Here is a 21,790-nt window from a genome sequence, read left to right on the forward strand (position 1 = left end):
GGCTCACCGCGTGGAGAGCGAGCGGGGAACCCTTTGTTGGGGCTCATTGTTCCCGGGAGGGTGTGCGGAAGCCGCGCGGGGCGCATCCATCCAGGCGCCTGGCTCAGGCAGCTCCGTGGCTCTCCCACCGCCCCTCCTCGGCCTCAGTGCCCCGACCACATCCCCACCCGCGCCATCGCTCAGCCCTTCCTCCTCCTCCACCTCCTCCTCCTCCTCCTCCTCCTCCCCCCGCCCTTCCTCCCGGGCCCGCCCGCCCCCAGTCCGCGCCCGGGCGCTGTGCGCACGCGTGTCCGGCGCGTCCCCGCCCCGCGGGGCCCGGCCCGGCCCCCCGCCTCCCGCAGGCTGGCCCACTCGCAGCCCGGCCCCGCGCCCGGGACTGGGACCCGCAGAGCGCAGCGCCAGCCCGTGCGCCCGCCGCGCGCCTAGCGGATCGGAGTCGCGGAGCCGCCCGCCCGCCCGCCCCGCCCCACCCGCCCGGGTGAGTACGCGCCGCCGGGACCGCGAGGAAGGGAAGCGCCGGCCCGCGGCTGGCCCCCAGCCCCGCGCGTCCCCGGGAGGGAGTCGGGCCGGCACGTGGGCGCAGCCGGGTCCGGACCCGGTGGGCGGCCGAAGCCTGGAACCCCTCCCCTGATTTTCGCGGGAAGCCGTTTCTCTGGCTCTTGGAGGGCGCAAACGGGACGGTCCTCTGCCCCGGAAAGTTTCAGCCCTCACCCTGCGCCCGGGCAGAGGCGCCCCGCCCTCAGCATCCTTGAGCCCCGATTTCTCTCACAACTGCCCCATCTAGCCAGGAGACCCGGGGGGGCCGGCTTCGCTGGGGGTGACCGGCTTTGCTGGGTCGGTCCCTGCGCGGAGTAGCAAGGTCGCCACGCAGAATCAGTCCATAGGTGGAGGTTGCCCGCTGCAGGCTGGCTGTGCCCGGGACCCTGCGTCCACGTTGTGGGGGGTCTTTGGGCCCAGGCCGCTGTGCTCAGAGCTCCCTGGGTGGTGGGCAGTGCGGAGGGTTGGGGCTGGGGAAAGGTGGGGTACTGCTGGCACACCCCCAGGGCTCAGCTGTCTGCTCTGCGTGCCCCCCTGGGGCCCCTGCCCTTAGGGACCTCCAGCCCCGAGCTGCCAACATGTCTGCCAGGACTCCTGCTGCTCCTCCATCCCCAGTCTTGGGGGAGGCTCCTCCGGGCCATGGGAGGCCTCATCGGCTGCTTCCTCGGTTTCACAGGCTGGGTCCCGAAGGCCTGGCTTCGGGGGCTCCTTCCTGAAGGCTGAGGTGTATAGGCAGGGTGGGGGTGCTCACTGTGCATGTCTGACCTCCCGGCCACCCGCAGGCTGGCACCCCCACAGCCTCTCAGGGAAGCCTGAGCCCTCCACCGCCCGCCAGAGGGAGGCACCGTGTGGGAGCCAAGTTCAGGCGGACTTACTCCTTCAGAGCCCGGGGACGGCCTGGCATGGGCTGGGCTGTCACAAGAGGCACAGACCAATGCTGCCTCCTTGGAGCTGTGCTCGGCCACCTGCCCCCTCCAGACCCCGCCCTGGCATGTGCCCCGGGGCGGGGTGGGGGCGGGTAGGGGGTCTTCAATGGGTCGCTATGTGTTAAGTGCTTTGGAAGGTGCCTGCACCCAGGAAGAGGTCTGTGTGTGCGATTAGACGTGTTTCTCCCACACTTTCTCTCAAGGTTGCCCCTTATTCTATTCTAGAGAGGTGCCTGGCGGGGGGGGGGGGGGGGGGGGCGGTGCCAGGCGTTTGGTGCCTAGAAATGAACTTCTGGGGCTTTTTCTCTTTGCTGGGAGCTGGTCTGGACCCCTCCCTCCCCCCCCCCCCCCCCCCCCGCCAAACCGAGGTGGCCCGGGTCGCTCTGACCTGCTCCCTCTCTGCTCCTGTTCCTACGCCCAGTGCTCTCCACGTTTCATCCATCAGCATCGGTGCGCTGCGTGGGAGTGCCTAGGCTGTGCCACCGGCCCTGGGTCCGCCGAGGAGAGCCACAGCGGGGCCGGCCCCCCAGAGTCCAACTGGGCGGGAGCTGGGAGGGGAGTTCATGTGGAAGGAGAGGTCGGGAGAGGAAGGGGAGAGTTGCCTGCTTGGGCTGTGGGCTGAGAGGCGGCTGTGGCTGGGGAGTGGGCTGCTGCTCCGGACACCAGGGCGCCTCCCCGAGAGTGGAGGCCCAGGCCCAGGAGCGGGTGACGCCTTCAGGGCGGCCTCTCCCCACCCCCCGCCCCGCCCCCAACTCCTCAGAAACAGCCCTGGCCCCTCCGGCCCTTTTAGACTCGTAGGATCCAGTGTTCTGGGTGGAACCGAACGTCCGCTCCTTTCTGGAGTGGTAACACGTCCTGAAAGTGACCCCTGTGTCACCGGCAGGGACGGAGAGGCCAGGCCACTGTGTGCTCCGGCTGGACCTGGCCAGGGCGCAGCTAGCCACGCGGCCTGCAGCGGCCCTGCCGTGGGTGCCGCCCAGGCCCTACCCGGGCTCGGGCTCGGGGTCGGGGTCACCTCTGAGAGGCGGCCCCACGGAGCTGTGACCTCCGCCTCTCCCAGTGGCTCCACGGTTCGCACCCTCCGTCCCGGGGAGGGGTCCCTCGACCTCAGAATGACACCGAAGCCCGGTTCCAGCCCACAGGTGTCCTGAAAGGGACCCTGGAGTGTCCCAGGGCCAGGTTACAGACTGTGACCGAGGCTGCCGCCAGAGCCTGGCCAGACTCCCAGACCCTGAGACGGAGGGAGGGCACTGGAGAGGGGGGCTTGTGGGGTGAGGGGTGGGACCCCCAGAAACCTTACAGGGCCTGTTCCCTCTCTCCTGACCCCGCAGTGACCTTCTGGTTAGATTTCTCTGCAGCGCTTGCTGGCCACAAGGTCCTCCTTCCTTCTCTGGACTCGGGGCCTTGATCTGAAGCTTCCCGTGGCCTGAGGAGCTGACCAGGGGAGGCGGGTTTTGGTGGCTGTAGCTATGAGTCCCCCTCTCCCGCAGGAGTGTTCCCAGTGCCCCCGAAGGAGGCCGCCCCTGGCCTCCGAATCATGCCCTCCCCCGTACCCCCTTCCCAGAGTGTGTGAGAGAGAGAGAGGAGAGAGAAGAGAGAGACTCTTGATCCCACGGAGGGAGGAAGTGGTCAAGTGCAACAGCAAGTGAAAGCGGCCGCGTGATGCCTGGGCCACAGGCAGGTGTGGGGCCTTCAGCTCGGCGCCCGGAGCCCGGCAGGCAGGGGCTGAACTCTGCCAAGGGGGTTGGCTGGGTTGGTTGCCTTTCGGGTTGAGGAGGGACACAGGTGTCCAGGGCTGCAGGTTCCCTTCTAGTCCTGGCCCCTCGCCTGGGACCGGGAGACCTGCCGCCCTGTCTCTGCCCACGCCACCCTCCACGCTGCCCCGCGGAAACGCCATGTGCTTGCTCCGCCTCGGGAGCGCCGGCTGCGCCCCAGCCCAGCGGCGTGGAGGGAGCTGCTGTCCCCGCTGAGGCAGGCTCAGGCCGGCGAGGCCCTCCGTGGCCGCCGGGGCCTCCAGTGGCCGCAGCTTCACGCCCAAGCCCAGGTGGGCCAGGGCTCCGGGCTCTGCTTCCCTGGGGTGGGGCGGGCGGGGAGGACGGTGGTGGCCAGAAAGAGGACAGGAACCAGTTTGCATGGCGCTGGGCCAGGACACTGTCGTTTCTGCCTCGGGTCCAAACCGCCCTCCACCGTGCGGGTGCCAGGGCTGCGGTGCCTGTGCCCGCGGTCTGTCCTGTGTGCTCGGCCCTTGCATCCTCCCCGGACACCTGTCCTTGTCATAAAAAGAGGCTTAGCCAATGCCAAAGGCCTTAATCACGTATGCGTCCAGCACTAATGAAAAGCCTGGCCCAGTCACCTAAGTCACGCCGACACTTCCGTGCGTCACTCCCTGTAGGCCTCACGCGGCCCCTGCATTAAGCCCGTTTATAAATGAACAGATGAGGCTCGGGGAGATTACACTGCGTGGCCAAGGTCACACAGCTCGTAAGCAGCGAGCAGGGCCTCCTGTCCAGGCCTCAGCCCGGTTCTCCGTTGCTCCCTGGCCTCGTCTCGCCCTGTCCTGTGACCCACGAGGAGGCCGAGGCTCGGAGGTGTGAAGGGATTTGCTCGAGGTCACCGGGTCTTCGTGACAGAAGGGGCCCGCAAGCCCTCCTGATCCCCAGCCTGGAGCTCTGTGCGCTGCCCGGTGCCCCACATCTCTGCCTGCGCACCCAGGAACCCCATCCCCTGAGGCCAGCCCTCTCAGCTGGGCAGGGAGGGCTCCCCTCCCGTATCCCCCCCTCCCAGCAGCCGGCCCGGCCCAGCCCCCACTCTCCACTTTCCCAATGGTAATTGCTTCCATCTGGTCTGCCCGCCGGCTCCCCTGCCTTTGGAAAGGCAGCGAGGCTGCCGCCCACAGGGCTGCAGGGCCTCATCCGGCAACCAGGGCAACACGTTGGCCGGGAGGGGGGTGCCCTGTGGGGTCTGAGCACCAACGGGCCAGGCGGCTCCTGGGGCCCGGCATTCCCAGATCCCTGCCAGGCCCGAGAGCACCTTTGCTCCCTGCGGCTCAAGGCCCCGGAGGCTCCTCCAAGACCCGCTTCTCAGTCCCGAGGGAACTTCCCTTCTGCCCGGGGAGGTTGCTCAGGTCGGGGAGGCCCAGCAGGGAGGGCCAGCCGGAGAGAAGTGGGGCCCGTGGCTTATGCTGGGGACCCTGTGCTTCGGGGCCACGGGAGGGAAGTGAAGCGGGGTGCTCGTGGTGGCGGGGGCTGCCGGACCGAGAGCTGGGACAGGTGAGGGTGGAGCCCACTTGGGTTCGCTGGTCCCAAGCAGCTGACAGCACGAGCAGAAACTTCCCACCGAGTCTGATGTAACTGCATCGCGGGCGCCCCTGCCTCCCTGGCCTCCGGATCCGTCCCGGTGAGGTGAGCCGGGCAGGGGCACGGCAGGGCCCTCGGCCTGGGCACCTGGACGGCCAGGAGCCTGCTTCTGCCCGAGGAAGGGCAAGCTCCCGATCGCTGCAGAAGGTCAAGCGCAGGCCGGTGACCTTGAGGCACGTGTGGTGTAGAACGGGCTGGGGGATGCCTGCATTTTCCTCCCTGCGAGGGTCGCGTGTTAGCCTGAGCTCCGGGAACCTGTTGTGTTCACTGCCGTCCTCTCCACGCCTGGGAGGGTGTCTAGCCAGGAATCGCTCAATAAATATTTGCCTGATGAACGGATGGAAGATGGAGCTCGGGTTCCTGACTAGTTTTCCCTGTGTCCCTGCTTTGCCTCCCCTTTCCCTGGGGCGAAAGGACAGAGTGTCCCTTTGGACAGGTGAGCTGTTTGTCAGAGAAGGCCCCGCCCACTTCCCTTCAGACAATGGAGGGGCCGGCAGGAGGCCCAGGTGGGGCTGGCGGGAGTCTACCCCCAGGGAAGGCATGCCCCTCCCACCCACGCTGTGGTCAGCTGGTCACATCCCTGCACCCTTCACCCTTCTCAGCCCACCCTTCAGGCCCTTGCACAAACGGGTCCTAACATCACCTCTTATCTCGGATATCAGTCCTCTCCTCCCTATTTTGGGCCAAGAAAGGCACCCTGGGGGTAGAGCCCTCTCTCAGGGGCCTTCTCAGGCGTGAGGGCTGGGGAGGGGGGTTCACCCTGTTCTTGCTTCAACCCAAAGAGCTCCACTTGTATTCCTTACGCACTGGATTTCCACCTCAATTCCATGCGAAAGTGGGACAGAGGATTTCTTGGGTCATTATTATTACACCGAGTGGCCAGATTATTATGATCTCTGAACGCATAATATTAATCTGGCCACTCAGTGTATTTGTACCTCAAATGGGTACCAAAAGTATTCTAGACTTTTGCTGGAGATCAACCACCTGTTTGCCCTGAGCTTCCTATCAGCCCGTGCAAAGGGGAAAACTGATCAGGTGCATGATTTATAGTATCTTCGATATCAAATCAATGAGGTACTCAAGAGAAGTACACTGGGTGGCCAGATTATTGTGCGTTCAGAGATCATCATAATCTGGCCACTCAGTGTATTTTAAATATATTTTTATTGATTTCAGAGAGGAAGGGAGAGGGAGAGAAACATCAGTGTTGAGAGAGAATCATTGATGGGCTGCCTCCTGCACGCCCCACACTGGGGATGGAGCCCGCAACCCGGGCGTGTGCCCTGATCGGGAATCGAATTGTGACCTCCTGGTTCATAGGTCGATGCTCAACCGGCCGGGCGGTTTCTTGGCTTCAAGGCGTGTGTGTGGGAAAGCCCGCATCTGTCCCAGCAGTGCACTGCACCTCCTCACCTCCTCGCCTCTGCACCCACTGTCCCCCCAGGGGTGCCCTCAGCATCCGGCCCCTGTTCTCTGAACGCTCCCTGACGACCCAGCACCCTGTCCCTTCCTCCTGCACTCCCCACTCCTGTGACACGAGCCCGGCTGAGCCCAGATGAGCCATGGAGGCCGGGGCGGAACCATTGGCCAACCACAGACAGGTGGGGGGCAGTGCTGGGGCGGCGATTGCCTTCCCGGAGACAGGGTGTGTCCCCTCCCTGGTGGCAGCCTCCACTTCTGAGCGAGAGCCTTCAGATGACCCCTCCGTGCCCCGACCCCGTGCTCCACAGATGCTGGCTGTGTGTTTGATGGGACTCGGGGTGGGGCAGGGGATGGAGTGTCCACCCGCTGGCCCTGGAGGAGAGGGCGGGTGTGTGAGCTCAGGCAGGTCTCCCAGGTCACCGGTTTCTTGAAGCGGGGAGCTTGTCCTGCAGCCGGAGGGTCCCCAAAAGAGGGTCCCCCCAACATCTGCGCGTTGGGTTCTTATAGCTCACGAGAGCGCGGTGCACAAATGAAATAGACATTCAAAGCTGGCAGAGGCCGAAACCGGTTTGGCTCAGTGGATAGAGCGTCGGCCTGCGGACTCAAGGGTCCCAGGTTCGATTCCAGTCAAGGGCATGTACCTTGGTTGCGGGCACATCCCCAGTAGGGGGTGTGCAAGAGGCAGCTGATCGATGTTTCTCTCTCATCGATGTTTCTAACTCTCTATCCCTCTCTCTTCCTCTCTGTAAAAAATCAATAAAATATATTAACATGATTATTACAAAAAAAAAAAAAAAAAAGCTGGCAGAGGCCTCAGACCCCCAGGGCAGGACCCGAACGCTCCCCGTGCGGCCCGGCACCGGGCGCCCTGATGGCACACAGCACCTGCTCAGTAGCTTTCTGTGGAACTCGCTGTTCAAGGTCACAGAGTGGCTCTTGCACCAGGCACGGGCCTGCCTGAGGAGTGGCCAGGTCTCAGCCGCTGCATCCCACGGCCTGTCCCCGCCTCCTTGCTTTCTCTGAGGTCCTGGTGCCACTTACCTGTCCGTTCTCCAGCCCCCAAAGACCCGGGTCGGCGGAGCCTAACGCCCCGGGGGCGTGGCTGGCGTGGGACTGGGGACAGTGCCCAGCTGTCCTGCTGCTCCTGGGCTGGCTTTGTGGGGCTGAGAGGGAGCTCAGGGCTGTAGGAGGTGTGTGTGTTTGTAAGGGGGCGGCCGACCCCACAGAGATGGGCTAGGTTGTTGGCCTCCTTCGCCTCTTGTCCCCTCTTTGGTGCTTTTCCTCACTCCCCCCCCCCCCCTTTCCTCCTTTGATTCAGTCGTCTCTCTTCCTTGGTGTCTGCCTCCTTCATTCCCTTGTCCTCCCCTCTCCCCGCCAGCCCTTCTCATCCAAGTTGTCCTGACAGTGGCAGCTGGACTTGGTGGACGGGGTGGGCGCCCTGCAGGGCTCGGGGCTCAGGGCACCTCCTGTTGTGAGCAGCCCCAGAAGTTCCCAGTGAGATGGCTCTTCTAGCATTTGGGTTTGGGAAGGGGCACTGCCTGCCCAGAGTAGGAAGCCGAGTGGCCTGCAGCGCGGCGCCCGGGCCTCCCCACCTCCTCGGACACCTTCCTGGGCAGGAAGCGGGGAGCTTGTCCTGCAGTTGGAGGGTCCCCAAAAGAGGGTCCCCAGGGGCTTTGCTGGCCTCTGTCCTCTGCCCTCCCCCTCCTCTCTCCAGAGCTCAGTTCTTTCCCAGAGGTACCTGCTGGGATGGAGGAGGTGTCCGCTCAGACGCCTCCCAGGTGAGCACACACACCGTGTCGTGCTTGGGCTGATGGGTCCGTGTGTATGCATGTGCGTGCACTGCGAGTGTGCGTGTGGGTCACATGTGAGCGAACACGGGCATGCGTCTCTGTGTGGACAAGAGCATGGTGCCCTGGTGGGTCTGCGCCCCCTCAGGCCTGTCCCCGGGCAGCCCTGCTCCAGCCCAGAGCGCTCTGTCCCGGCCGGCTGGCCTCCTGCTGTGATCCCACCCAATGGCTGGCTGATCCCTGGCCACCCATTAGGCTGCCTGGGGGCTCTGGGGCCAGCGTTTGCCCCTCCACCCCCCAAATGGAGGCGTGTGGGGCTTCCTGCCTGGTGTCTCAACCCTGCCAAGGCGGAGGGAATGGGGAACAGCTGCGCTGGCTCGACCCGGCGCTGTATGGATGTGGTTTGACAACAAAGCTCCCTCTGTGTGTTCTCAGGCCCCTTACGTAACGGGCGGGAGACCGAGGGAGGAGGTGGGGATGGGGACAGGGAGACACCAGGACGGGTGGCTGGGAGGGGACAGGGGCTGGGAGGAGGGGGAAGGGGAATGAGAGAGAGAGAGAGAGAGAGAGAGAGAGAGAGAGAGAGAGAGACAGACAGACCATGGAGAGGAAGAGCGGGAAGAGGAGAAAAAGTTTATCTTGACCCTCCAATTCCACTTCCAGCCGCCAGGTTGGGAAGGAGATAAAGTCTCTAGACCTTCCAACCTTATCTATCGATGCCTTCCTTTCCCTCCTTGTGTCACACCTACCAGCCTGGACACACGGCACAGGGTCCAAGGGCCGGATCCCAGGACCTGGCGGAGAGTGAGGCCAGGTGGGGCTGGGACTGGTCTGAGAGTCCATCCGTAGCCCCACCCTGTAACTAAACACATTCCATAAAGATGGGAATCGGTCCTCTCCTTTACTGTTTTTTTCTTTAATATATTGATTTTTTTTGAGAGAGAGAGAAAGAGAGAGAGAGAGACAGACATTGATTTGTTGTTCCACTTGCTTATGCATTCATTGGTTGAGTCTTGCATGTACCTTGCCCGGGGATCGAACCTGCAACCTTGTGTATGGGCGCGACGCTCTGGTCAGCTGAGCAGGGTCCTCCTTTCTTCTTGGTTGTCTGTTCCCTCTTCCCAGGCCCCGGGCCTGGCTCCAGAAGCCCCTCTGGCGACCCCTTCGTAGTGCTGCTGAGCGACCCGCTGCCCCGGCCCTGCGCCCTGTTGGGCGGCCCAAGACCCCTCCTGCTCACTCACTCACTCCCCAGCTCCAGGCCCTCGCCCACCCCCTTCAGAGGCCCCTTGGTCCTGGGTCCTGCACTCTCTCCTCCCTCAGTAATCGGACATTCTCACCATCACTCTCTCTCCAGAACAGCTGGACTGGCAGGCCAGGAAGGCCAGGTGAGCTGGCCTGGCTGCAGCGTGTTCGTGGGGGCGGGCGGTGCCCTGTGCCAGGACCTTGGTTCCCTCAGCTCCTGGGTGGGAGAACACACACCTGGAAGAGGCCAGGAGGATGGCGGGCCTCCAGGTGGGGCCAGGGCCCTGTGGTGGCTGGGTCTCCTGGGTTTTCTCAGGGTCTGCTCTTCTCTGTGCCTCAGTTTCTCTGAGCCTCTTCCTTGGAAAGGATTGGATCCGACTCTCTGGGTGGTCCTTGTCCCCAGGCTGTGGTGGATGGACAGGGCGTATCCCTGGGCACAAGGACGGTCCTGAAAGGGGTTGGGGGGCTGCTGGCGACCCCAGGTTCTGGCACATGGCTTGCCCCCTGGCATGTCCTCAGTTAGATTTTTAAAAAATATGTTTTATTGATTTTTTTACAGAGAGGAAGGGAGAGGGATAGAGAGTTAGAAACATCGATGAGAGAGAAACATCATTCAGCTGCCTCCTGCACACCCCCTAACTGGGGATGTGCCCGAAACCAAGGTACATGCCCTTGACCGGAATCGAACCTGGGACCCTTCAGTCCGCAGGCCGACGCTCTATCCACTGAGCCAAACCGGTCAGGGCCTCAGTTAGATTTATGGTATCTTCCCAGGGGGTATGCTGTCCACCCGGGCACTGCTCTCTGGAAAGGTGGGCGGGCGAACTCCGATCTGCTGAACAAGCCGGACTGGACTGCTCCGTCCCCAGCCCTGCCCCGCCCCGTCCCATCCTGCCCTTCCAGCCACCTGCCTGGGTCTGGGTCCTGAATTTGCTGAGGCCTCAAGGCTTGAGCCCAGAAGGTCTGGGCTGAGGCAGATGGCTGGGGGAGGCGCCTAGGGGTTTCCTGGATTTGTGAGGGGTGGCCTGGGAGACAGTCCCTGTCACCTGGCTCAGGATCAGGATCAGGTGCCGGACAGGCTCTGAGGAGGGTGAGTGAGCCTGCGAGGGTGCTGGGCGGGGGTGCCCTGCACGGGGGCAGCCCCCTCTGCCCGCCCACAGCTACAGGCTGCCCAGGACATTCCCCTGCCCTCCTGGGGACACCCCTGTGCGGCTGTGTCTCCCCGCCTCTGCTTCCTCTCCCCACAGCCCACCACCCCATATGCTCTTCCTGGGCGGGACAGGGCTGGGCAGATGGCTTCCCTTTACTCACCTTTGCGAGGAGATCCCTGCTGGGCTGGCTTAGCCCCTCCCAGCGCCTCTGGACGCTCCAGGCTCCTGGCTGGTAGCTCCAGGGACCTGCAGCCTCACAAACAAACTCTGCTGGAGCCGAGCTGATGGTTGAGGAGCGCGGTGGGCAGTGCCCTGCGCCGAGGGATGGGGGAAGAGAGTGCCCCGGCCGAGGAGGCCCAGCAGCCCCCAGAAGCCGTATGTTGGGAGTAGGGGTGGGAGGAGGGGGGGTGAGGAAGGTGTGCCTGTGTGTGTAGAGGTTACCACGTTCCTGGGTTCCCAGTGTTTGTTTTGGGGTGCACGCCTGTGCTTGAGCCAGGGTCGGTGTGTTTGTGCAGAGCTGGTGGGTTTTTGACGCTGCGAGGGTCCGAGTGGCCCTCGGCGGGGCTGCCTGAGAAGGGACTGTGGGTGGGTGGGGCTCCTCGTTGCGACGTGGGGGCTGGGTGCGCCCGGGACAGAAGGGGCCTGTGTCAGTTCTGATAACCTGAGCATCAGCCAGCCTCCAGCCAGCCTTCCGCCGGCCCTGCCCGGGGCCCTGGGTGCAGCCCAGAGGGTGTGCACGTCCCAGGCCGGGCGCAGCCACTCCAGATGCAGCCGGCGCGTTGGAAAGCCTTCCTGATGTGACACCAGCTCAGGAGGGCCTCTTTTCGTGGCTTCTCTGTTCCCAGGGACCGGCTGACGCAGGAAATGGAGGTCTTGATTTCCCTTTTTGATGGTTTCATTTCTCTTCTAGGTACCTCACCCGCCCCGCCGCCCCCACCCACATGCACAGCACCCCCTTTCCCTGTTCTCACCCTCAGCAGTCCTAACCCGATGGGGCCCCTCCTAGGCATTCAGGAGGGGACCCTCCGCTGCTGATGCCCCGAGACCTCTTTGTTCCAGAATCACCACGGCAGGCAGTGGCCCCGCGGGGCTGGGCACAGGTCCCGGATGGAAGGGGGTGTGTGTTTCAGTCTGCAGAAGTGAGGGTCCCTGTGGGAGCGAGGGGCCAGGGGAGGGGTTTCTGTGTGAACCCTGCTGCTCCCCTAGAGCCACGCTGCAGCCCCATGGTGGCCAGGGCTGGAGTGGTAGCCAGCGCCCCTGCTGTGGAGAGGGGACCTCGCTCTGGGAAGGAGGCACTGCTCAGACGAAGAGGGGGCTGCCTCTGGAGCCCAGGGGGGCAGTGCCCTGCGCCCCAGGAGCTGGGAGAGGGGTGCTGCTCAGCGGAGGGGCACAGCTCTGCCCTGGCCGAGGATCTGTGCCAAGCCCTGTTGGTTGTCTCCAGTGTGGCTTCCCCCGTCCCTCCCACTGCATGCTCCTCCCCACTCCAGCGTGTTCCCCGAGCCTGGCCAGGCTGGGGGACCTGGGCGTAGTGCAGCGCCCCTCCTCTCCCTGGGCAGCTGCGTGTGTCCCGTGTGGCGTGTGGCGTGTGGCGTGTGCCATGGCCCCAGGAGGAGAGGTGAGTGTGGTTGCGGTCGTGGGAGCAAATAGAAGCGGGGTGGCGGCCCCCGCCGTTGCTGGGATGGGCAGAACGCGAGGGGAGAGGGGCTGCCACGCACTGGGGGGAGGGGGGGCCTTGGCCAGCACCCCACTCCTTCAGGGCCCGGGCCGAGTGCGGGCTCTGGGCCCAGCCTGGACTGAGGCTGGGCACTGTCCATCCGGGGATGTGTTGCGAGACTCACATGCCATCCAGAAGCCCCTCCTGCCCCCTGCGCTTCTCAGATGAGGGACTCGGTGTGGCCAAGAGGCGGAGGAGCTTGTCGGGGTCAGCCAGCCGGTCACCGGAGTCCCGACGGAGCCCAGGCCGCTCGCCCCGGGCCCCCGGGTGGCAGAGGGCAGAGGCGCTGAGCCGTGCGGGTCGCTGGGCTCCTTCATCCCGGGCCCGCCACTTTCCAGCCGCCCGGCCGTGGGACCCTTTGTTGAACCTCTCGGTCCTCCGTTTCCTCTTCTGTGAATCAGAGTAAGGCAGCCTGCCCCACGGTGTTTTACCAATGAATGAGATCCTGCACGGTGGCTGCAGGTCAGCCCTGGGGTCTTACACGTGAGCGCACGGAGCCGCTCCTCTTCGTAGCCCCCCTCCTCTCCCCCCATGCCCCCCCCCCCCCGATTTCTCCTGGGACCTTGGTGACGTCCAGGCTCCATCCGGGGTTGCCTGTGGTGCCCTCCACCACCTGGCCCTAGTGGCTTCCCTGGCACCGCTGAGCAACCCAGCGAGGGCCGGTGTGGCTTCTGTGGAATTGACTCTGACCCTTTGGTGTTCAGTCTGTTCCTCAAACTCAGCAAAGCCTCAGGGACATCGCTCTCCTCTGCCTCGGGAACCTTCTCCCCACCCCACCCCCCACCCCGCCCCCAGCCCCCCAGCATCTTTGCATGGTCTCCTTTTCCCCAGGCCTGACAGAACCGGGAGAGCTCCCTGCCCAGCAATCCCTGCTCCACTGTTTGTTGGCCTCATAACATATCCCATTGTCACATGAAATTACTCACTTATTTGCTTGCTTCTGATCCCTCCCGCCTGGGTATACATGGCGGGAACACGGCCAGTTTCCGTGTTTATGGCCGCTGTGGGGCGCTCCCGCAGTCCCTGTCCGCTCTGCTCTCTGCTCACTGTCCCCGGAGGCCTGGGAGCCCCAGCCCACCTCCGTGTTCTTCAAAATGAGGAGCGGGTAGAGGAGGAGGGAGGTGCCCGCTGGGGCTGTCCTGGACCCACACAGGTTAGTGCTTGGGGTGACTTCACTTAGTGGACTCGCTGCCCTAAATTTAGCACGTAGATATGGGTGAGCCAAAGGGTCAGAGTCAATTCCACAGAAACCACACCTGCCCTTGCTGGTTTGCTCAGTAGGTAGAGCGTTGGCCCACACAGCCTGAAAGGTCAGGGGTTCAATTTCCGGTCAAGGGCACGTACCTTGGTTGCAGGTCCCATCTCCCGCCAGGGTTGGGGCTTGTGCAGGAGTGATGTGTCTCTTTTATGTCAATTTCTCTCCCTCTCTCTCTCTCTCTCTCTCACCCTCTCCCTCTGTCCCTCCCTCCCTCCCTCTCCCTATCTCCTGCCCCCCTCCCTCCCTTCCACTCTGGGAAAAAAAAAGATATCTTTGTGAGTTTCCACAGGTTGCTTCTAGACTCCCCTATCCCCACCCACTCCCCCTCCCCTCCCCCTGGCGTCTGCATACACCCAGATTTTTGCACTGGGCTGTTTTATTTGTGTTTTTTTTTAAGATTTTAAAAAATATATTTGTATCAATTTTAGAGAAGAAGGGAGAGGAAAAGAGAGATAGAAACATCGATGAGAGAGAATCATTGATCAGCTGCCTCCTGCACGCCCCCTACTGGGGATGGAGCCTGAAACCCAGCCATGTGCCCTGACTGGTCGTGGAACTGTGACCTCCTGGCTCATAGATCGATGCCCAACCACTGAGCCACACGGGCCGGGCCGCACCGGGCTGCTTTGAACTTGGCGAGAGGAGGGCGGATTAGACTGCTCTGCCCTGCGGTGTGTTGCCAGGAGCTCCTACAGAGCTTTCCTGTAAAGCAGAATTGGGGACCCTGTTGTGGGGCACAGGGTGAGCAGGACACAAAGAGAGGCGGGACCAGCCCGTGTCCCCTGGATCTGAGACGGGCGGTTGATCCTTCCCCTTCCCCCTGATCACCATCCTCAGAGCTCCTGTTACCCGCATGTCCAACAGTTTCATCCCCATTGGACCCCACAGAAAGCCCCAGGCCTGACAGGTGAGGGTCCCCCAACACTGGCACCGCGGGCGAGGGCTTGCTCAGAGCTGAGGTCCCCGGTGTGTTCCTGCTTCCTCATTCTTCTTCTCTTTTTAGCGTGTTTTCAGTTGAAAGTGTGCCACACCCCCCCGGGCTTAGAAAGTTACACACACCCAAGGGTGTAGGATAAAAAGAGATGGTTTCTTCCATTCCAGACCCCTGTCCCCAGGGCTTCCTTTGGGAGTGGTTCCCGCCTTGTTTTTTTCTGCATCCTCCCAGATAGCCTACGGATGGACAGACTATCCATGTATGCATGTCAGTCCCTCCTTAAGGGCACGTGTGGAGCTCGGCTGCCGGGGCTTGAGCCCCGGTGTGGGGTGTGCAGGAGGCAGCGGATCAGTGATTCTCTCTCATCCTTGATGTTTCTCTCTCTCTCTCTCTCTCTCTCTCTCCCTTCCTCTCTGGAATCAGTAAAAATGTATTTTTAAAAATCTGAACATAAACAAGAGCACATGTGGAGATGCGCAGAGCGTTGCTCTCCACCTGCCTTTTAAAAATCCAGAGGATGCGTTGGAGACCATGTGACCGCAGCCTGCACGCATTTGCATCCTCTTCTCCGCATTTGCATCGAGGCCCGTCTCTGGGCCTTGATGAGGGCCTAAGCAGGTCTCTGCCCACATTTTCAAGTTGTGTCCACCTTTTTCGCTGTTACAAATAGGGCTGCTGTCAAGATCTGGATAGAAAAATCTGTGCACATGTAAGGAAACTTTTCTGTGGGATCCACTCCCAGCCACAGAATTCCCAGGCCAGAGGGGATTTGGGGGAGATAATGCCCAATCGCCCCCCCGAAAGATTGCCGGGTGGCACTTCCCCCAGGCCTGGTGCCCCAGCTCTGGCGGCAGCGTGGGGTCTGGCCTCTGGGACGTTGGCTGTTAAGGATGAAAAATGGTGTCTCTATCCCTCGGGAATTTTCCAGCGTAGACGAATATCTTTTCCTATGTCCTGTTACATTTACCATAAGTTATGGCCAGTTCTTAAGTCTGTTTCTTGCTTATTGACTAGAGGCCCGGTGCACGAAGATCCGTGCAAGAACGGGCCTTCCTTCCCCTGGCTTCCTTCACCTTCGCTCTGGCCGGAGCCGCCTTTCTGCTAATGGCCTGGAGGCACCTTTCCACCTTCCCACGCCTGGAGCGGCTGGGGTGGTGTGGAACGCCTGCGTCCCGCCCCGACCTGGCCGCTCACTGCCTGCGTAGGCAAACTAACCCACCATCTTTGTTGGGTTAATTTTGGGGTATAAACAGGCAAAAAGTATACTGTAGTAAATAGTCACTTAAAATATTTTTTTAAAATTCATGTCAGAGAGGAAGGGAGAGGGAGCGAGAGATAGAAACATCAATGATGAGAGGGAATCATTGATTGGCTGACTCCCGCACACCCCCCACTGGAGTCCGAGCCTGCAACCCGGCATGTGCCCTGAGTAGGAATCGAACCCTGACCTCCTGACACTCAACCACTGAGCCACACCAGCAGGGCAGTAGTTATTTATTATGATGGTGCGCTGCACATAATTGCATGTGCAGTACTTTTACATGACCGGCAGTACAATGGGTGTGTTTACGCCAGCATCACCTCACACATGAGCAATGCGTTGTGCTGTGCTGTTAGATGGCTATGATGTCACGAGGTGATAGGAACTTGTCAGCGCCATTATAATCTGACTAGGAGCCCAGCATGCGATTCGAAATCGAGTGGCACTGCCCACCCTGGAGTTGCCAGTCCGGCCCTGCCTCCCTCTCCAGCCCTTGAAGCAGCCGCAGCCGCTGCTGATCAGGCCCTCCCCCAGAGCAGGCGCGCGGAGGCCCCTGCCGCCCCGCCCCCAACGCTGCGTGCGCAATCTCCTCCTGTCTGGTCGACACGTTACGGTGTCCTGGTTAATTAGCATATTTCTCTATTATATATATAGAGAGAGAGGGCACCACGGTTGTATGTGTTGTCCGAAAAGTCGAAAATTCGTCATGCGTTTCATGGCTGTAATGGATCCATGCTTATGTGTCTGTTGGCAACACTTCGGAAGATTGACATCTCGTTTCGGGCTTACCCAACTTGATACATCTGGCGTGATTTCTTCCGTTTAAATGGCTGCATGATATTCAGTCGTGTGACTGTGCCACAGTTTATTCAGCCACCCCTCCTGGACACATAAGACATGTCCATTCTGTCCTGTGCCCAGTGCTGTGACAGGCATCCTGCACGGGGGCACGCATACAGGGGTGGGGTACTCTGGGCTGTGCCTGCACGTGGAATTGCTGGATTGTAACGTGTGCAAACTTCAGCCCTACGGGGTATTGTGAAGTGCCCTTCCAAGCCTTTACATCCATGAACGCCCGCCGGCAACATGCCAGAAATGACACGTCCGGTCTCATCTGCCTTCCCTGGTCACTAGTGAGTTTGAACCACGTTTTGAGGTTCCCAGGTTTTATTTAATTAAAAAAAAATCCATTCAGACATGTCTAGCAAAGAACATGTTAGTAATCAGAGTCATTTTAAAATTATGTACACATCCCTGGTTCATGAGAAAATGTTGAACAGGGTAGTACTCTGATTTGAAAACTAGATAAATGGAGAAGGTTATATCAAACTATTATTGATAAGTTAGCTTCGTTATAGCTGGGAAAGTGAGACGATAAATTCTGCTTGGGGTATAAATGAAAATATTAAACGTAAACATGCAGTAGTATCCATACATTCATCCTTTCTCTGTATGTTTCCTTTCTTGAGTTCATATTTTGTTTTATTGATTTTTAAGAGTTTATTTTTCAGTTACAGTTTCCATTCAATACTATTTTGTATTAGTTTCAGGTGTACACAGCCTAGTGGTTAGACAATCTTATCCTTTACAAGTCCCCACCTGGCCCCACGCATAGTTGTTACAATGTTATTGACTGTATTCCCTGTGCTATACTTTACATCCTGTGACTATTTTGTAACAACCGGTCTGTGTTTCTTCTTTTTTTTTTTTAAATATATTTTATTGATTTTTTTACAGAGAGGAAGGGAGAGGGATAGAGAGTTAGAAACATCGATCAGCTGCCTCCTGCACACCCCCTACTGGGGATGTGCCCACAACCAAGATACATGCCCTTGACCGGAATCAAACCTGGGATCCTTCAGTCCGCAGGCTGACACTCTAGCCACTGAGCTAAACCAGTTAGGGCTTGGTCTGTGCTTCTTAATTCCTGCACCTTCCCCCCTCCCCCTCCGCTCCCCCATATCTTTTCATATTCCTTTGGTGTTTGAGTTTAATCTGTGAAGGACCTTTTCCTGTCCTTTATTTTCTTTGCTTCCTTGGTCCTTTATGGATTGGAAGGAGTACTGATTTACCCACGCATTTGTTGAGCATATGCCTGGTGTCAGACTTCTAAGGCCAGACCTCTTACCCACCGCACCGCGGTCCCTGCCTGTGGCCGGCCAGCTTTGACATCATCTCTTCTGCTGACGGGAAACTGCCCAGGAGAGGGGTCTGGTCAGGGGCCTGGGCACCATCTCTAGGAGATGTTGCCCTGGGAAAGAGGAAGTAACTTCTCCAGGGTGGCCTCCTCCCTCTCCCCATGACAGCAGGCACCCTGAGACACATGCTTCTTTTACATTGGTGGGTATAGCAGTCCTTGGGGTCCACCTTAGTGCAGAGCACAGTCTGACGGGCAGTGCCCCCCTCTCTCCCTGGGCAGCCGTGTGCGTCCCGTGTAGTGTTTGCATTGGATCCAGCTGCCAGGAGCGGGGAAGTGAGTGCCGGTCAGCCAGTGTCATGGCTGGACTTGCCCTTGTTGTTCTTACTACAATTATAAGAGGTTCTTCAGCAATATTTACTTGAAAAAAAAAAAAAAAGGTTTATTCTTTACTAGAGGCCCGGTGCATGAAATTCATGCACGGCAGGTGGGAGGGGGGGTGTCCCTCAGCCCAGCCTGCACCCTCTCCAATCTGGGATCCCTCTCATAATCCAGGACTGCTGGCTTCCAATCACTCACCTGCCTGCCTGCCTGTTTGTCCCTAACTGCTTCTGCCTGCCAGCCTGATCACCCCCTAACCACTACCCTGCCAGCCTGATCGACACCTAACTGCTCCCCTGCCGGTCCGATTGCCCATAACTGCCCTCCCCTGCCAGCTTGGTCGCCTCCAACTGCCCTCCCCTGCAGGCCTGGTTGCTCCCAACTACCCTCCCCTGCAGGCCTGGTCCCCCCCAACTGCCCTCCCCTGCAGGCCTGGTCCCCCCCAACTGCCCTCCCCTGCTGACCTGATCACCCACAACTTCCCTCCCCTGCTGGCCTGGGTCCCCCGCAACTGCCCTTCCCTGCAGGCCTGGTCCCTTCCAACTGCCCTCCCCTGCAGACCTGGTTCCTCCCCCCCCCCAACTGCCATCCCCTGCAGGCCTGGTCCCTCACAACTGCCCTCCCCTGCTGACCTGATCCCCCACAACTGCCCTCCCCTGCTGGCCATCTTGTGGTGGCCATCTTGTGTCCACATGGGGGTGGCCATCTTGTGTGTTGGAGTGATAGTCAATTTGCATATTACCTCCTTATTATATAGGATAGGACCTGGAACTGACACTGCACAGCTGGGGCCATGCAGCGAGGCTGTGGGGTTGGGGTGGGGAGACCGAGCCTGGGGTTCTGCTTTAATTGGGGTTGAAGGTTGTCAACATAAGAAACATTTGCACCTGCACCTTATTTTATGCATTGCTATCAAAGGAGGAGGCGTAAGGGTATTACATGAAATCCATTGGTGGTAGATTAGGGAGGCGGGAGAAAACAAAGCAGGGAAGTCTCTGGGGTGGGATATAGAGTAAGGCAGGCCCTCATTGGCTTAGCTCAGTGGATAGAGCGTTGGCCTGTGGAATGAAAGGTCCCGGGTTCGATTCCGGTCAAGGGCACATGCCCCGGTTGCAGGCTCGATCCCCAGTGGGGGGTGTTCAGGAGGAAGCCAATCAATGATTCTCTCTCATCATTGATGTTTCTATCTCTCTCTCCCTCTCCCTTTCTCTCTGAAATCAATAAAAATATATTTTTTTAAAAAAACAAGAGTAAGGCAAGAGACGCATACTTCTTTTACATTGGTGGGTACAGGATAGTTAGCAGGTAACACCAACAGTGAGGGGTTTTGTGGTCTCTGCTCTGGTGCAGTAAGGGGTCCAGTCAAGCTTTCCTATTGATTGTATCTCTGCAGGAGTATTAATGGGGGCTGGGCGTTTTCAGCCCTGGAGGCACATTTCCCATAGTCATCTTAGTTTTATTTTGGGTTCTGCAGAGTCTGAACAAGTTTTTAGGAATATTGTGTGGTAGGTTAAAGTGCACTGCTTATGGATTGAGCTCCAAGGGGCTGTCCTCTCCAGAGTCATATCAAACCCTTTTTTCTTTTGTTTTTGTTGTTGTTAATCCTCATCCCCTTGAGGATACGTTTCCATTGTTTTTTTAGAGAGAGTGGAGAGGGAGAGAAAGAGAGAGAGAAACATCTATGTGAGAGAGACACATCGATTGGTTGCCTCCCATACAGGGATTGAGCCTGCAACTGAGATATGAGCCTTTGACCAGAATCGAACCCAGGACCCTTTAATCCTCGGGCCGACGCTTTGTCCACTGAGCCAAACCGGCTAGGGCTCATCCAACCCTTTTACACGCCTCGGTTTCTCTCCCCAGCTATCTAATAGAGCCGAGAGGACACAGAGCGCCAGGTAACCAACCTTTATATGCACGTCCCCAGAGGAGTCAATCATTTAACTACAGTTGAGTTGGAATCCCCTCTGGGGCTCCTGCACATCTTGAGGAATATCCTCTGACACCCCCACAGAGATTCTTAGTCGCCTAATGATACCCAAGATTCGAGTTGGAGGGAGGAGGTGCCCCTTATCTTCGGAGCCGAATGAGTTCAGGCTCTTACTTATTCCGCAAAAGATTTTGTTCAGACTCTCAGCAAGCAGTTCCAATTGAACCCCCAACGTTAAAAACCAACCACTCATTTTCCTCCTGTCCTGAGTTTTCAACTGTTACCTTTAGCCTGGGTTCTCTCAACCCTTCACCATGAACTCCACCTCAAGGATTTTTTTTTTTTTTAACAGCTTCAATAAAGTTGGGCCTCTTACCTTAAAAGAGGGAGATTCGAGATTCTAAGAAAAATTCACCCAAGCTCACCCGAAGCAAAGCGAGGAGCGGGGGGGCACGGTGGGCCCCTGCTGGTACCTCGCAGGGTCTGGGTCTGCCGGGTGGTCCTGGGTGGGTGTCTCTGGAATCTTGCTCCACGACACCAGGTAAATGTCGATGGAAGGAACCTTTGCGCCTGTAAAGAATTTTTATGAGTTCGTTTGAGCCAAATGGGTAACAACGGCCTGGATGTAAAATCTCCAGAAAATGCTGCGGAGAATGGCAGTTTTTCACCTTTTTTTATACATTACACTCAAAGGAAGGGCAGAAGGGGGTTCTATGAAATCTGTTGGTGATAAATGAGGGAGGCGGGAGAGAGCAGAGCCAAGCGGGGACATCTCTGGGATTTGGGTAAAAAGTAAACTGAATCCACGGGGCACTTCTTTTACGGGGGTGGTTATAGGAGAGTTAAGACAGTCAACAATGAACACCGTAGCAATCACAATGAGGGGTTTTGTGGTCTCTGCTCCGGGGCGGTTGGTGCCCTGAAGGTTCTGGGAAAAGGAAATTGCCCTGGCATATTCCAAAGGTATGTTATCTTAGATGCAAAAAGGCTACAGACGCGCTCCTTGAAGGTAAAGATGCACCTTTGTCAAGGAAGAGACTGCCCTAGGTATGGCAATCCGTCAGGACTCGCCTTTAGTTGGAAATTTTTATGTTCAGACCATCCTATGTGGTCACTCTCGGTCTCTGAGTTTGTAGGGCCGCCATGCAGGCCTCCCCTGAGCTTGTCAGGTTTAGTATGTGGCTCCTTTTTCATCTAGAGGGGTTTCAAGAACTTACTCTTTTTGTGTGTGTGTGTGTGTGTGTGTGTGTGTGTGTGTGTGTTTTAAACCAGAACAGGAATTGTGCCACCAGTCGTTGAAATCCTTAAGATGAACTGCGACAGCTGCCCTGGCTCTTGGCGGCTCTTCCGGCTCCTGGCCCCTTGCATGTCCAGGTCTTTGCCACGAAGGGTCTCGGATGTTTGAACTTGATGAGACGTCTGTTCACGTTTATTCTGCTCATTTGCTCATTCATTTATTCATTTAAATACTTGTTGATGACCTGCCATGTGTTTGGCATGAAGTTTGGTGCTGGAGACACTGGGGGCCACAGGAGGTCCCCGTTTTCTCGGGACGGGAGGCAGTGTGGTGTAACTGCTACGAGGGGAATTAGGGTGACGTGGGGGACAGACCAGGGGGGGCAGGGAGGCTCCTGGATGGGGGTCTGGGACCCTGTGCCGGGAGGCAGCATGGGAGGGAGAGTGGCCAGGACCAAGGGAGGCTGGGGAGGGAGGTCTGGGCTTGGGTCACAACAGTGATTCCAGACCCCCCG

General features: G+C 59.1%; 1 protein-coding gene across 3 annotated transcripts in view; it reads left to right on the top strand.

Annotated features, from left to right (window-relative positions):
- Positions 1-349: 349 nt before the first annotated feature.
- The window catches only part of ST3GAL4 (ST3 beta-galactoside alpha-2,3-sialyltransferase 4), a 42,208-nt gene continuing 20,767 nt past the window's right edge, over positions 350-21,790 (top strand). For 2 of the 3 annotated variants that reach the window (XM_079762994.1, XM_079762988.1), the window contains exon 1: positions 350-478. Coding sequence is in view for 1 of the 3 variants with exons in the window: in XM_079762993.1 (XP_079619119.1) it covers positions 10,749-10,799 (51 nt within the window). In the remaining 2 variants the exon portion in view is untranslated. Of the gene's footprint in view, positions 479-9,859; positions 10,800-21,790 lie in introns of those variants that run through there. The other variant, XM_079762993.1, reaches the window with a different exon arrangement.

The sequence above is a fragment of the Cnephaeus nilssonii genome (genome assembly GCF_951640355.1).
Source record: "Cnephaeus nilssonii genome assembly, chromosome: 22".
Classification (NCBI taxonomy): domain Eukaryota; kingdom Metazoa; phylum Chordata; class Mammalia; order Chiroptera; family Vespertilionidae; genus Cnephaeus; species Cnephaeus nilssonii.